Genomic DNA, 14830 nt, shown 5'->3' on the forward strand with positions numbered 1-14830 from the left:
TTGTTTAAACTGTCATCCTTGGAATATCGACAGAAAAGTTAATGGGTAAGGGATAAAATTGCCAGCTTTCAATAAACTGTTGGTTAGACTTCAGTTCAAGTTAATTTGAAGTTCATATTGTTATGAAAGAACCGTTTTGGGTCTGTTTGGCTTAGTTAATAAAGTATATTACGTACTAAACACTTCAACACTTTTTAAGTGTTGGAAACTAATCCTATAAATAACTAATTTCGTATTTAGATAAAAATGTTGAGATTGATAGTAATAAATAGTTGGCTTTTGGAGAAGGATCGGGGAGTGCAAAACATATATTTAAGATAAAACAGTACAGTACTTGAATTTTTTTCGTCGCGTCATAAACCTTACAAAATAAAAAAAGAGGGAGAAGTTTAGAGTGATAAATTTATGATTTTTTATTAACTTAGAGAAGATTGCCTATAAGTTGGTTACCTCTTTTAACTTGTTACTTTATGATATGGCACATTACTTGCTATGCCTATTTCTCACTTGGGATGCTGTATTTGGATGATGGAGAGGAGATAATTAACGTATAATGAAAAGTCATTTCTTTTTAATGTATAATGTTTAATGAACTTGTATAATGTGTTAAAAAATTTATAGAAAAAATTGATCATTTGTGATAAAAAGTAGAGTATTATTTTTTAAAAATATATTATTTTATCCACTTTAACATCCTTCGTACTTTGTTAAAAATAAAAATTAATAGTAAAAAGTGTTCAATAAAGTGAATTACAAATTCTTTTAAATTTCTTTTTAAATTTTAGTTTCAACCATTACTATAAGCATATTAAAATGGGGTATATCAAGTCATCAACTTCTTTAGTCAAATTCAATGGTTCTAACTTTTATCTTTATTTAATATTTGTCAACTTATTACTTATACAATTATGTTAACAATTCATATAATAATTGTCTCACTGAAATGATGTTTTTCAATGTTAAATTGATAAAATCTTACATAAAACTACTAACTGAAAAAACAATATTAAATACTAACAATTTTCATCTAAATAGTGTTAGAAAAATAAATTTTGAATAAATATGTATATAAAATTCGTTTATATTTTAGACATCGAATTAAAATTTTGCTTTAGGCCCCCAATTACGTTGAGCCGGCCTAAAGATAATCTTCGGACTAATCGTTTTTTTTTTCTCGATTGCTCGACAGTTTAACCAAAAAAGTATGCACAGTTAATCATTTGTACGTGGCGTAAAAAAAGAGCCATTATAACACGTGGTGTCTTCCATTTACTACTGCAAAATTGGGCCTTAAACAGGTTAAAGCCCATGGGCCAGAAACTAATAAGCTCCATTCTCTCTCACGCACCTACAATTTCTACATTTGTCTTTCGTTTTCTCACAGGGTTTGTACCGTAATATCCAGAATTCTCACTGTATCCGTGAATTTGCTGCATTTTCCTGGAGAATTCATCGGTGTTCTTCCTCCTGAAGGTCCGTTTTGAAGTCGTATGGAAACGGAGTTTTAGCTCCAAGAGATGATTTCTGTGATGAGCAACAGATTCGAAGCAAATCGAAATAACGATTCAGTAGAAGAGACGCAAGTTAGGGTTTCCAGTAGGACCCCCGCAGATGATTCTGAACAAGCGAGGGTTTCTATGGACGTAACGAATTCTAGGGCTTCCAATTCCCAAACAGAGGATTCTAGGGTTTTGGAATTGGAAAGTGAAGGAAACCAAATTAGGGTTAAGGAAAGAAAAGACCAAGAAGGTGGTAGTTCGGGGAAGTCGGGTCGTGTGAAGTTGGACCAGAAAGGAAAGACAGCATTGGTTTCTAGTAAAACTGATGCGAGGAAGGAAAAAATGGAGCCTTATGTTTCTGAGTACGATTTAATGCTCTCTAAGTTTGATGAGTTTGCTGGAAATGTGAAATGTTGGTCAGTTGGTTATGGGTTTGAAATGGGTGATATGGTGTGGGGAAAGGTGAAATCACACCCTTGGTGGCCAGGTCACATTTTCAGTGAAGCATTTGCTACTCCGTCTGTGCGAAGGAGTAAAAGGGAGGGTCACATTTTGGTTGCTTTTTATGGTGATAGTAGCTATGGCTGGTTTGATCCAGATGAGCTTGTACATTTCGAACCAACTTATGCGGAAAAGTCTATGCAAACTAATGTGAAGAACTTTATAAAAGCAGTGGAGGAAGGGGTCGATGAAGTGAGCCGGAGGAGTGCTTTAGGTTTGGTTTGTTATTGTAGGAAGACATACAGACTGCGTGCTGTGTCAATTAATGGGTTCTTTGCTGTAGATTTTAGTGATCTTGAGAGGAATTGTACTTATTCTGCTAGTCAGATTAAGAAGGCTAGGGAAAGCTTTAAACCCAAAGAGACTAGGGGTTATGTGAGTAAGTTGGCATTGAAGCCTAGGAGAAAAGTGCATGAGGATCTTAACCTTGTTAAGAAGAAGGCAACCGCGTTGGCTTATAGGAAGGCTGTTTTTGAGGAAGATGATCCTACCTATGCAGAAGCTTTTGGTGTTGTTCCTTCTAAACAAGCACAAGAAGTGGCTCAGCCATTTAGACAACCCTCTTCAAGAGGTACTATGTTTCCCTTCCTTTGTTTTATTCAATGCTCTCCTATCAAAAACCCCGAAAAATAACCTTGCAAATCTTTTGCCTTGTTAGTGTGTACTTTATTTTGGAGTATTATGTAGTTTATTATTTGGGATGATACACCTAGAACACTAAAGCGGAAGGGATTGCAATGTTTTAACTTGTTTGTTTCAAGTTATTTGGATAGAAACTACTTTGTTGGATTGTGTAACTAGGTATTGGTATTGATGTCATGTTGCAGTGCCGCTTAAGGCCATCAATATTGGTGCATTACAGTTTTGGTGAAGATTGAGTGTACATAGGAAATTAGACGAGGGGAAGTGTAAAGATCTTTCCCCTCTTATATATCCAATCTACTCTTCTAGCCACCCCAAAATATTGTGGAATGTTTAAATAAGTTGGCCAAAGTACCAATGTCTCCCCCAAGCATGAAATTTCACTATTGGTTATGCTCAATGAGGGTGAACTAGCCTTAATCTAAAGGAATTGGAAGAAAGGGAAGAAAACACGAGATAAATTGCACATTAGTGCATACTAGTTTGTCTAATAGAAGTTTATGCGATTAAAGACATAACTGCCTTGGGACTCTTTGTCCCCACTATTAAGTGGGGAATGAAGGGTTCATCGTCAATGTTGTTAGCTCCGCTATTGTTATAGTGGGACAAGTGAACTAGAGCCTAAATGTGAATTCAACTGTTTGGATATCTTCAACCATATAAACAACTAATGGTTGTAGTACGTGTTTTTACTATATGTGTTGGGGGGTTGTTTGGTAGGATGTGTTAGAAAAATAGTAGATCATTAACTTTGTGTATTATTAATACCTTATTTGGTACATTTTTCCAACCTATGTATAACTAATGTAAGCATTAGTTAAACACTCTATATTTGGTATTAGGCTATGTATAATTAATACATGACAAAACATGGTAATAGCAATGTAGGGATTTTTGATGCATGCATTAGCATGGTTAAAGACAACATTGTCCCTCAAAGAATTTTCCACATCCTTACCACTGTATTATACAGTGATGGGTGTTTCTGTAAACATAATTTTTTAGAAATTATGCAATGCTTGTTATTCTTAATACACCAAACTTATAATTGCATAAGAAATAATCCCTGCATTAGTATTACTAATACACCTTATTTTTAGTATTATTTTTATACACCCTGCCAAACGATCCTAAATGTATAACTCTATCCCCCAACCAATAAAAATAATAATAATAATTTTGTTTTAGCATTAATCAATAAGTGGATGGTAATTGAATCTTTTTTATAAAGGTAACATTTGCATATCAATCATCTGCTCAAAGCTGGTATCCAAAATTTACATCATATCCTCTCTACACCCTTGTGTGTCTGGCATAAACAAAAGATAAAGAAAAGAAAAGAAGAAAAAAAAGAAAACTATCCCTAGATCCTCCTTCATCTTTATAAGGACCCTAGAATGTCTACAATAGCCACAAGATCATCTATATACTCTGAACTACACTAATAGCAAAAAGTGATGATGCAGTTCATTTTAATCTTGTGTAGAGGGCTGCTCTTGTTATCAAAACTCCTAGAATTCCTTTCTTTCCATATGGTCCACCAAATAACTGTTGGGACAATTTTCCATCTACTTTTGTCTGTACTACCACTGCCCTCCATATTCCAGCTTTCTAGAGCCTGTCATGTTCTCTCTGGAACAGTCCAACTTATACCTTTGAAGCTAGTAAACAAATTCCACAGCTTGCCAACCACTTTCCAATGTAAGAACAAATGGTTAATTGTCTCTGCAACCTACTCACAAAAACGACAGCCCCTACTCATAAGATTCTCTTGTGTAAGTATATCCTCTTTCACCACCAACCAAGTAAAAACTAACTTCCATATAAGTTTCCAAGGCATAAAGTTAACTTGGATCCCATCTGATTCATATTTCTATATGCAGAACTAACCGTGAATAATCCTTTGTTATGACATTTCCATTTAAGAGTGTCTTCTTCTTCCTTGAATCCTAAGATGGATCAAGTGTTCCATAAAATTCAGCCAATCTCTTAACTAGTACTACACAAATCTTTTTGTTATCTTACACAAATTATAAGCTATTAGAAGGAATGTGTTGGGTCATCTTTATTGTCTAAGTTAGTGTTTTGGAAGGTAAGGTGACGAGGACCTGCCTCGTTGAGGTGAAGCGCTTGCCTTTTTTGAATTGATGCGCCAATAAATCCAAAAAATGAAATATCTAATTGACTATATAAATAATCGAAATCTCAATAACAATAATATATTAGCAAATATTTTAATTCAAAGAACTTGAAGGACTCAAAATTCATTAACAAGCTATACTAAATGACTTAAAAAGTAAAAAGAAAGAAAAAAGAAGCTAGAAAAAGAATTTACCTGTGCCCAATTACCAAAAACAAACTTACTTCTTGCAACTGAAGTGACAGATGGAGAACCCAATCGCATAGTCGATTGAAAAAAGGTAAGTGAATAAAACTCTAAAATCACACGCATCGTCTTTTTCTTTCTTTCTTTTTAAAGAAGTTGTGATTTTTTTTGAAAAAAGGACAATGCCTTTTTGCTAGTCTTTTTCACAACTCTTGCCTTGTAGAATGATGACCTAGTGATGCCTCGTCTCTCGCTTAAGATGCTAAGGTGAGCGCCTTTGATAATGCTAGTCTAAGTTGCGCTAACTCTTCACTTTTGATGTCGCACCTCTGTCAAAATCTGTATCGAATATGGTCAACCCGTTTTGCATACTTTGACCAAACTCGATAGAGAAATCAGGACAAAAATAGTGATTTTTTAAATCAAATCTAAAGCTAGGGTGATTTAGGCATATGCTTTTTATCATTAAAAGATATTGTAACAAAAAGTTAGCCGTCAAAAGGTGCTTTAAGGATATTTACGAGCTAAAACTTAACATCACTATTGAACAGTGTTGTAAAAAGCGCAGAAAAGCGCGCTTAAAGCGCAAGGCGAGGCGAGGCTCCTGCGCTTTTAGTTTCTGAAGCGAGGCGACATTGAAAAGGCGCTCGCTTCTACTGTGGAAGCGAGAAGCGCAAGAAAAGCGAAAGCGCACTTTTTATGAAAAAGCGTCAATTAGGGCTTTTTCTTTTAAAATGTAAGGTTTTTTTTTTTTTTAATTTCTAAAAGATACTTACGCGACTAAGAAGCTGCGACTTTTTCTCTTCTTCTTTGCGACTGCTGTAGCCTGTAAGTTCTCTTCTTCTCTGCGAAGCTGCTGCGATCTGCTACTGTTTTTTTTTTTTTTTTTGGTTGCTGCTGGGTGTTTTTCTATATTTTTATTGCTGGATTTTTTTTTTCCAATTCTGTTTGCTGCTCTGTTTTCAATCTCTATTACTGACCTGTTTTTTTTTTTCAATAATATTACTGCTCTGTTTTTTTCAATTCTTTTGCTGCTCTTGTTGAAGAATAGGAGTTTGATTCTTTGTGATTTAATTATGTTTTTGATTTTTTGCTTTATATGTTATGACTTGTGAGTATTATTGACTATCTATTTACTTTTAATCTAAGAATATATTTAATATTTTTTATTTTTATACTAAATATCGCTTTATTCAAAAAAAGCGCGCGCTTCGCTTCTTGCTTTTGTGAAGCGAGCCCTTGTCGCTTTTTTCCGCTTCTTGCTTCCCAAAACACTGCTATTGAATGTGTGGTGAACTAAATAAGTCTATCATGTCCTCTTATATCATATGCAATAGCCATGTTACTCGTACAAACCAAAAAAATACAATAAAGAGATGCATTTGTAGATTATAACTAAATAGATCAAGCTCATTAATAAAAATTCATACATTTATTTTCTTCCAAATAATCCATCATAATTTAGGCATATTTTTGTAACTCTATAATTTAGATATTTGATTTATTTTTAGATGTATTCCCACACTCGCATTCGTACCTCGATCTCTAACCTTGAATCTAAAATATAGATTACGAAGGATCATATTTCTAGATCCACATATGTATTAGACATACACACTCGAGTTCAAGCAACTTAGTTTATCGCCTTGGAGTGCTCAAATCAAACTAACTTTAATTAACATTCGGTACATGCACATGCAACCCACACAGAGCATTAAAAGAGATGTCTTTTGAGATGGTTTTGTCATGTATGTATAAAAATTATGTCAAGTGAAGTGTTAATAATGGATGAGTTAGGCTATATCTTTGCAAATTGAGCCCAAAAAAGGCTACAATGGTAAATAATATGTATAAATGAGATTAAGTCAAAAAAGTGTGATGGAAAAGAATGAGGTGGCTGCACTATTTTTTATTTTGATGATTGTGATATTCGGACCAATTTTCATGCACCTCGATTTATTCCACGGTATAATTGTTACCTCCCACCGATAATAGGTACTAGGTAATTATTTCTACCAAGGCTAGAACGAATGGGAAGAATCACCTAGTATTTCTTGTCTCCGTTGGAAATTGAATTGATACCTCATGGTTCTCAACCGTTTCATTGACTGTTAGGCCACACCCATGGGTGCAGTTTCACTATTCTGATGATGTTATTGTTCCTTCCCTTAATGTTCTGCACTTCCCTTCATTGTAGTTTGTTTGTTTTCATTACTATTTGGATTTGCTATATATTAGTCAAGGGTCCTTTGGAAACAATCTCTCTCTAACTCCATAAGGTAGGGGTAAGGTCTATTTTTAAATTTGGACATGTGTTTGCAGGGATAAAACTGAAATACAAAAACAATCTCGTATCTGCAACAAGTGCAATTAGATACAATAACCAGAAAATATACCTATTTAATCATTAAATCCTTTTTCATATATCCAATTAGAAAACTTGTAATTTCAGTTGGCTTTTGTCATCTTCCTTTATTTTGTTCCTTTTTTTATTGTTTCTTATTTAGCAATTCAATAATCTAACTGTATGGTCTCATCGAAAGTTTACCCTTGTTATTTGAATATCACAACCTTGATGAACTATATTCAGGACTGGACTTAGTGATTCAATTAATTGAACATCATTGTTAGTAGTTTTGGTAGAATTTTCATTCTTTGTATCATAAGCTACTAGTCTAGAAATTCTTTCAAGAATATAGGGAAGTCAAAATAAAAAGAAGGGGAGGATGTAGGCTAATGAGAACTTCAAATAGGACGTAAACACTCATTTCTCTCGCTGCACATAAAAATGTAGCATTATCATTTTATGAGTCATAACAATCATTATACTAGATTATCAAAGAAGGAAATTATTTTTGGGTTTTGCTGGGAGGGGATGAATAGAGATGTGCAAGCGGAAGGAGGAAAAAACAAATGCGTACTAAAATACAAAATACTAGTAGATAAACCTTCGCAACTATAAATGTTTAGAAATGACACCAAAACTTCTTGTGGATTCATATCAGCAAGCAACTTTTGCTACGCTTCAACCCCAAAAGGTAGGGATTGGTTATATCAATTGCCCCTTATTTATTTCATCATCATACATAATAAAATAAAGTGGAAACTAAGTCATCTCTAATATGGAACTGGATTTACCGAAGGGATCCCTAATATGACTATCACAATATATGCGCAACTTTTATTGCAGGGACTTCAAATTGTTGTCCACATGGGTTAACTCTTTTGGAAGTTGATTGTGATTCAACAGAGGTACTCCATATGGTTCAATAAGCCTATGAAATTTATAATGCCCTGATATATGAATGTGGGTACCTGATGACAAGCCAAGGGATCCTCAAGCAAAACATATGTATTAGGATCATAACCAAGCAATTGATGCATTGGCCAAGGATGGAAAAAAGAAGAAGTTTTTTGTTGGACCTGTTTTGCTAGTTCCTCCCATCTATGCCAACTCTATTTTTTGGACCAAAATTGGAAAAACTAGTTACAGTTCAACAATTTCAATCTGTAATATTAACTGGAAGGTTGACAACCATGAATTAATTTGGAACACTACTACAAATATTCTGTAAATCCATTTAGTTAATCCATATTTCTTAGCTAGCCATAATAATAATGATAATAATAATAATAAAATAATAGATTCATGTTGATAAAATATGGTGTGTGATATATTTTTATAAAAATACTATACTTACCTTTAAGTTTTGGTGGTACCTTTTATTATAATAATACAATATTAGGTTTATGTCGCATGCTAGGGGAGGTGTTTAAGGTTGGATATAGTAGGCATGATGAGAGGTTGAGACGAGTTGAAAAGGCATTAGGGAGAGGTGATTAGATAGGACATGGCATAAATTTAGATTATTGAAGACATGACCTTAGATAGGAGGGTTTGTTTTTCGAGTGTCCAGGCATGTTGTTTGTCGTTCTACTAGTTGTATTATTGTACTTCTTGCTATTGATATATATCATCATTTGTTTATTGGGTTTCAGTCATTGCGCCATTTTGTTGTTCTTATTCTTTTCATGTAGGCTTTGAATTGGTTCTCTTATTAGTGTTATGTTTTCTTTATTGTTCTCTTTTTTTTTATACTTGAATTTGTTGCATTGAGTCGATAGTCTCTCGAAAACAGTCTCTCTACCTCTGCGAGGTAGTGGTAAGACTTGTATATACTTTGTTCACCCCATACTCAACTTATTGGATTCACTAGATATGTTGTTGGATGAAATCAATTATTATTTTCTTAATACTGCAGTTAGAGGGGGACTTAAATGGAGCGACATGGACTATGGAGATTCATATAGTAGATCCCAACTTGGTTGGGTGGATGCATTGATCTTTTTTATTCTTGTAATCAAAACTGATTTTGAATTTTGTTTTAACTTTTCTCTAATTGTTGTTCAAGTAAAACTGAAAATATGCATATGCAACCCATAATTTTGAAGTGATTTTTTTGACATGAATCTAGTATTTTTATTTTATTATTAGGGAAAGGTTCGAAATGCCCTTAACATATCATAAATGATTTAATAATATCCTCCTTCCATCTATTAGATAAAATATGTCCTCAACATTTTCTTTAGGTATAAAAATGCCTTTTCTAACTGTACAATGGCATGACAATGATGAGTCATTTAATGAAACAAATGGCTTCATCTTATTGGTCCACATAAAATTTGAAATTCAATCTAATTATCCGAAATAAAAGACCCAAATCCACCCATTCACCCAGTCACCCATTTTAAAAATAAACCTATTCTATTTCACCCCAAGTTCCCTTAATTGATTCACTAAATCATAAGGAAATTCAATGGTGAGTTTGTATTGTTTGTCAGAATCTTCTCACACTTGGCAGGATCCTAAACCACTCTCCCGACAACTTATGCTACGGGAACAATGATTCTCCAAAGCACGGGATTCCTCACTCTAATATAGCCTCATACACCATTGAACTCATGGCATCCCCCTTTGATGCAATTCTTGCCAAAAAATAATTAAAATTTGCAGTTTTAAACTTCAAAAATTTATGAGAATATTCTAAATGGTAAAAATGATTTACTTTCAACTAAAGATCAATTTATTTTCACTCTAGATAGGTTAGGTTAATTTTTAAAACGGGTTACTTGGCGGGTTTAGGGTTTTTACCTTGGATAGTTAGATTGGGTTTAAAAATTTATGTGGACCAATAAGATGAAGTTTCATTAAGTGACTCATCATTCTCGTGTCATTGTGCTATTAGAAAAGGGCAGTTTTAGACTGAAAGAAAACGTTGAAGACATTTTTTATCTAATCGATGAAAGGAGGGCATTTTAAAACCATTTATGATTATGATACGTTAAGGGCATTTTTGAACCTTTTTCCTTATTATTATTATTATTATTATGGGTAGTTAGGAAATATGCATTAAACTAAATCAATTTACAAAACATTTGGAGTTTGGCTCCAAATTAGTTCATGGTTCTCAACGGTCGTGTTAATATTACAGGCCAGAATTGTTCTATCTTAAGATGCTTGTCCAAAAAATAGAGTTAACATACACGGGAGGAACTGGCAAAACTTCGGGCTTGGAGGTCCCGAGCTACAAGCTTGAAGGGTTGGAGGGAGTATCACGAACAAACTATAGCACAACCTAAATCCAGTTGGGGAAAATCATTGCCCTAAAGCACTAGCCAAGCTTCTTCTTTTATTTCTTCAGGGGTTAGGTGTATAGAGTAGGTGGTCCATCAAAAAATTTCTTCCTTGGCCAAGGCATGAGTTGATGATAGGTTATGCTCTTGTAAACATGTTTTACTTGAGGATCCCCTAGGCTTATCATCAAGGACCCACATTCATATATCAGGGCAGGGCATTCTGAATTTCATGGCCATGTTGAAGCATATGGAGTACTTCTATTGAATTACATTCAAATTTCCATAGGAGTTGACCTTTGTTAACAACAATTTGAAGTCCCTTGAATAAAGTTGCTCATATACTGTGTTAGTTGTATCAAGGGTTCCTTTAGTAAATCCAATTACCCATTCACCATTAGAGATCACTTATTTTTTACTTTATTTTATTATGTATGATGTTGAAATGAATAAGTGAGAATTGATATAGTCGATCCCCAACCTTTTGGGATTGAGGTGTAGTAGCAGTAGTTTGCTGATATGAATCTACAAGAAGTTTTGGTGTCACGTCTAGATAGTTTATAGTTATGAAGGTTTATTTGTTTTATTTTAGTATGCACTTGTTTCTTTCCGCTTGTCCATCTTTATTACCCCCCCCCCCACCCACCCACCCACCCTCCCACACACACACACAAAGAAAGAAAAAAAAATCCTCTTTGATCTGGTATTATGACTCATAAATAGATAATACTATATTTTTATGTGTAAAGTAGTGATGGAAAAAACAAGTAGAAAGCAACTAAAACCAAACCGACGATATGAAGTCGTATCCCCAATAGGAGTCTCCCATTCTTAGGAAACAATTGTGGTACTAAAGTGTTGAAATAAATTGCGAAGTAGTAATATGGGATGAGATTATTTGACGATGGTAGTATTGTGTGTACATCGTATAAAGGGTTCACTATCTGCATATGGTTGTGAAGGGGTTGCTATCTTCGTTTGTTGGAACTGGCAAGTAAAGCTGAATCTATCTTAAAGCTCCTAGATTCGCTATAGATTTAGCTAGGGCTGTTTTGCCTTCCACACTTTCGGCGCAATGCCCATAATTCCAGCATATTTGTTGTGTTGTTTATGAATAAAAACTTTACCAATTACCATTTTAAAAATAGAAGAAGGGTGTCAAGTTGTAAATATTGTATTTGCTGATGAATAATTGAATTTGGTTAGGAGCTTTTTAGTTGTATTATTATACGCACAAAAAATGTTCTCATTAAAAAAAGCAGTAAAGAAATGTGGCATAAGAGTGAGAACATAGCGTTTTGGGATGAATGTAATTAACAAGTGGCCAAATAAAAATTGTTACTCCTGCCTTACCTGTGTTGAGTTGGCCATATAAAATATGATGGTTTATGTGCAAACCCCGCTTACTTGAGTTTTCAACCTTCTTTTTATGTGGTGAAATCCGAGATGATAAAAGTAGATTTTTGTCTTTTTTGGCTGTGTAAGTTATCCACATCGCCTTTACTCTTCTTTGCACATTTGGACAAAAGTGTTTTTTTATTTGCTGGCTTCCATCTTCTGTTGGTCATGTTATTTGAGTCTCAAGTCTTTAACGTGTCTGAAATTTTATTTTTCTAATATTAGTTTGAAGTCTTGTTTTTCTTTTCCTTCTAATTCTCTCTTGAAACGTTTTGTATCATTATCTTTTGGAAAATAAGTGTGTAAACATTTTTAGTAGAAACAAAGTCCTCAACTAGTGATCTGATTTGCTGACATGTGTCTTCTGTGCTTTTGCAATTTTACAGCTCCTTTGAGTGGCAGATTGGTGCATGCAGAAACTCTGGGTAAGGGAAAGGGTTCTGCAAAATCTAATAAAATGAAGGACCAAGTTGAGAAAGACAGATATCTGTTTAAACGCAGAGATGAGCCTGTTAACCTGAAAGTCCACCAAGTTGGTCCAGCACAAGCAGGTTCTTCTGACCAGTCTGCTCATCTAGACGGCTCCTCCTTAGAAGGAAAAGATGTATCTCCTAGTGCTGCTGATGCATCTGGCTCCACCTTGATTGAGAGCTTTAAGCAGCCGTCAAGTCAGGTAGCTAATGTGGAAGAACTTCATGGAGAGAGACAAGCTGAAGATGGTGGTACTGATGTTGTGCGGCCTTCAGATAAGGTCAAGGTTCGTAAACGTTCTGGTGGAGAAGTGAGTGGTGGAAGTAGTCTGTCAACTGAGAGGAAGAAAAAGAAGAAGAAGGTGCTGTTGGGCTTGAAAACTGACTCTAATCATGTTGATGCACCAGCAGCAGCTGTTTCGTCAGATAATCCGGTAATGGAAAAAGTTGCAAGAGAGTCTGTCCAAGTTCCTCCAGTTTCCACGGAAGAACTTCAAATGGATATTCAACAAAAGGATGATCCTGCAGACTGCTCTGTGCCTGACCGTGTGGTAACAGAAGATAAAGTTGGGATTAGAAGCGACAATATTGATCTTCGTCAATTACTAAGTGATCTCCATGCGATTGCTCTTGATCCCTTCTATGGTGCCCAGAGCAGAAATATAAATACTATACGAGAAGTGTTTCTGAAATTCCGTTCCCTTGTGTATCAAAAAAGCTTGGCTTTGTCTGCCACCATTGAGAGTGAGTCAAGTACCCCCATCAGCAAGTTACCTGTTGCAGCCCCTATGTCAGACACTGGCCCCAGCAATAATGTGAAACAAACATCAAATCTGAAGCCACAGAAGAATCCTGCCAGGCCTGATGATCCTTCTATCAAAGGAGGGCGAAAGCGGGGTACTTCAGATAGGCAAGAGGAACTGGCCGCCAAGAAAAAGAAGAAGATCAATGATTTGAGAACATTGGCAGCACAGAAGAAGGGCTCCGGTAAGACTTCAGAAGTTAAACCAGGTGAAAGCAAGGAAATACCTGCAAAGAAGCTGGTATCAACACCTGTGAAATCATCTAAGCCAGATAGTGTCAAGAAGAATGACCCGGCAGAAAAGGTACCTGATCCTACCATGCTTATTATGAAGTTTCCATCTAATGGAGCTCTTCCCTCCATTTCTGAGCTGAAGGCGAGGTTTGCCCGTTTTGGGGCTCTGGATCATTCAGCTACTCGGGTCTTCTGGAAGTCATCCACCTGCCGTTTGGTCTACCAATACAGGGATCATGCAGTGCAGGCCTTTAGATTTGCAAGTGCTAGCACGAATTTGTTTGGGAACACCAATGTGAGATGCTCTATTCGAGAAGTGGCGGCTGAAGCACAAGACACCGAAAGTATGAAGAATGATAGTGGCGGGACTTCTGCACCAAAAGATAGGGCAGCTGATTCGAGGTCCTCGGGAAAGCCTGGGCAGCTGAAATCATGTCTAAAGAAACCCCCAGGTGAGGAAGGGCCGACGACAGATGGTGGTAATGGTAGTAATAGGGGAACCCCACGTGTAAAATTTATGTTGGGTGCAGAAGATAATATTAATAGGGATAGAGGTGAGCAGATGAATGATATTAAGAACGTCAACAACACTAGTAGTATTGCTGATGGAAGTGCATCTTCTAGTTCTAATATCAACAATTATACAAGTCAGTCGTCCATGCTCCCTCTTCCTACTACTGCTCATTATGCCAATGCACCAAATGATATTCACTTTGCTCTTCAAGCTCCCCATAGAAATTATAACAATCAAGTGTCTGCTCCTGAAGCCAACTTTTCACAACAAATGCTATCCCTTCTCAGCAAGTGCAGTGACATTGTGACTGATCTGACGAATTTATTGGGCTATTTCCCTTATAATGGCCTTCAATAAAATTGGTTCTTCATTTTTGGAAGGCTTTTGGGCTTAGCCACCAACTCATCGATACAATGCATAGCATTTAGTGTCTGAAGAGCAAAAGGATGCAGATCAAAATCTGCATATGCTAAAGGAGCTGTAACCTGCTGGAAACTGGAATTGCTTAAAAATCTCTCTTATTGTATACTTTCAGATGACCTGTATCAGAAGAAGAATGATAGTGATTGTGCCATCTTGATTTTTTTCTTTTTGCTCTTCTACCGTCCCCCCCTCCCCAATCAAAGAAAATCTCGCCGCTTGAGATTCTCTGTATTGACATGTTATAATTTTAAGAACTGGAATTATGTAAAACTGCTTAGAAGTTGTTGGCATGCAGGTTCGGAATCTAAACGTAATCTTAAGAACCAAGTTAGAATACACATTAACGGTACAAAAAAAAAAGAATTTATCTCCATTGGCGTTTACACC

General features: G+C 35.5%; 1 protein-coding gene across 1 annotated transcript; it reads left to right on the forward strand.

Annotated features, from left to right (window-relative positions):
• Window positions 1-1361: 1361 nt before the first annotated feature.
• Window positions 1362-14455, forward strand: LOC125815608 (PWWP domain-containing protein 1-like). The gene is made up of 2 exons (XM_049495121.1): window positions 1362-2571; window positions 12387-14455. Exons 1-2 carry the CDS (start codon window positions 1518-1520, stop codon window positions 14375-14377), a joined length of 3045 nt encoding a protein of 1014 aa, XP_049351078.1. The 5' UTR covers window positions 1362-1517; the 3' UTR covers window positions 14378-14455.
• The last annotated feature ends 375 nt before the right edge of the window (window positions 14456-14830 follow it).

Source organism: Solanum verrucosum, unplaced genomic scaffold, assembly GCF_900185275.1.
Source record: "Solanum verrucosum unplaced genomic scaffold, falcon-dt-bn FXZP01000261.1, whole genome shotgun sequence".
Lineage (NCBI taxonomy): Eukaryota > Viridiplantae > Streptophyta > Magnoliopsida > Solanales > Solanaceae > Solanum > Solanum verrucosum.

Excerpts from the sequence above, each read along its gene's own strand:
- LOC125815608 (XM_049495121.1), top strand. The coding sequence starts at position 1,518 with ATGATTTCTGTGATGAGCAACAGATTCGAAGCAAATCGAAATAACGAT. Across the intron at positions 2,572-12,386 it reads TAGACAACCCTCTTCAAGAG|CTCCTTTGAGTGGCAGATTG; the intron begins GTACTATGTTTC and ends GCAATTTTACAG.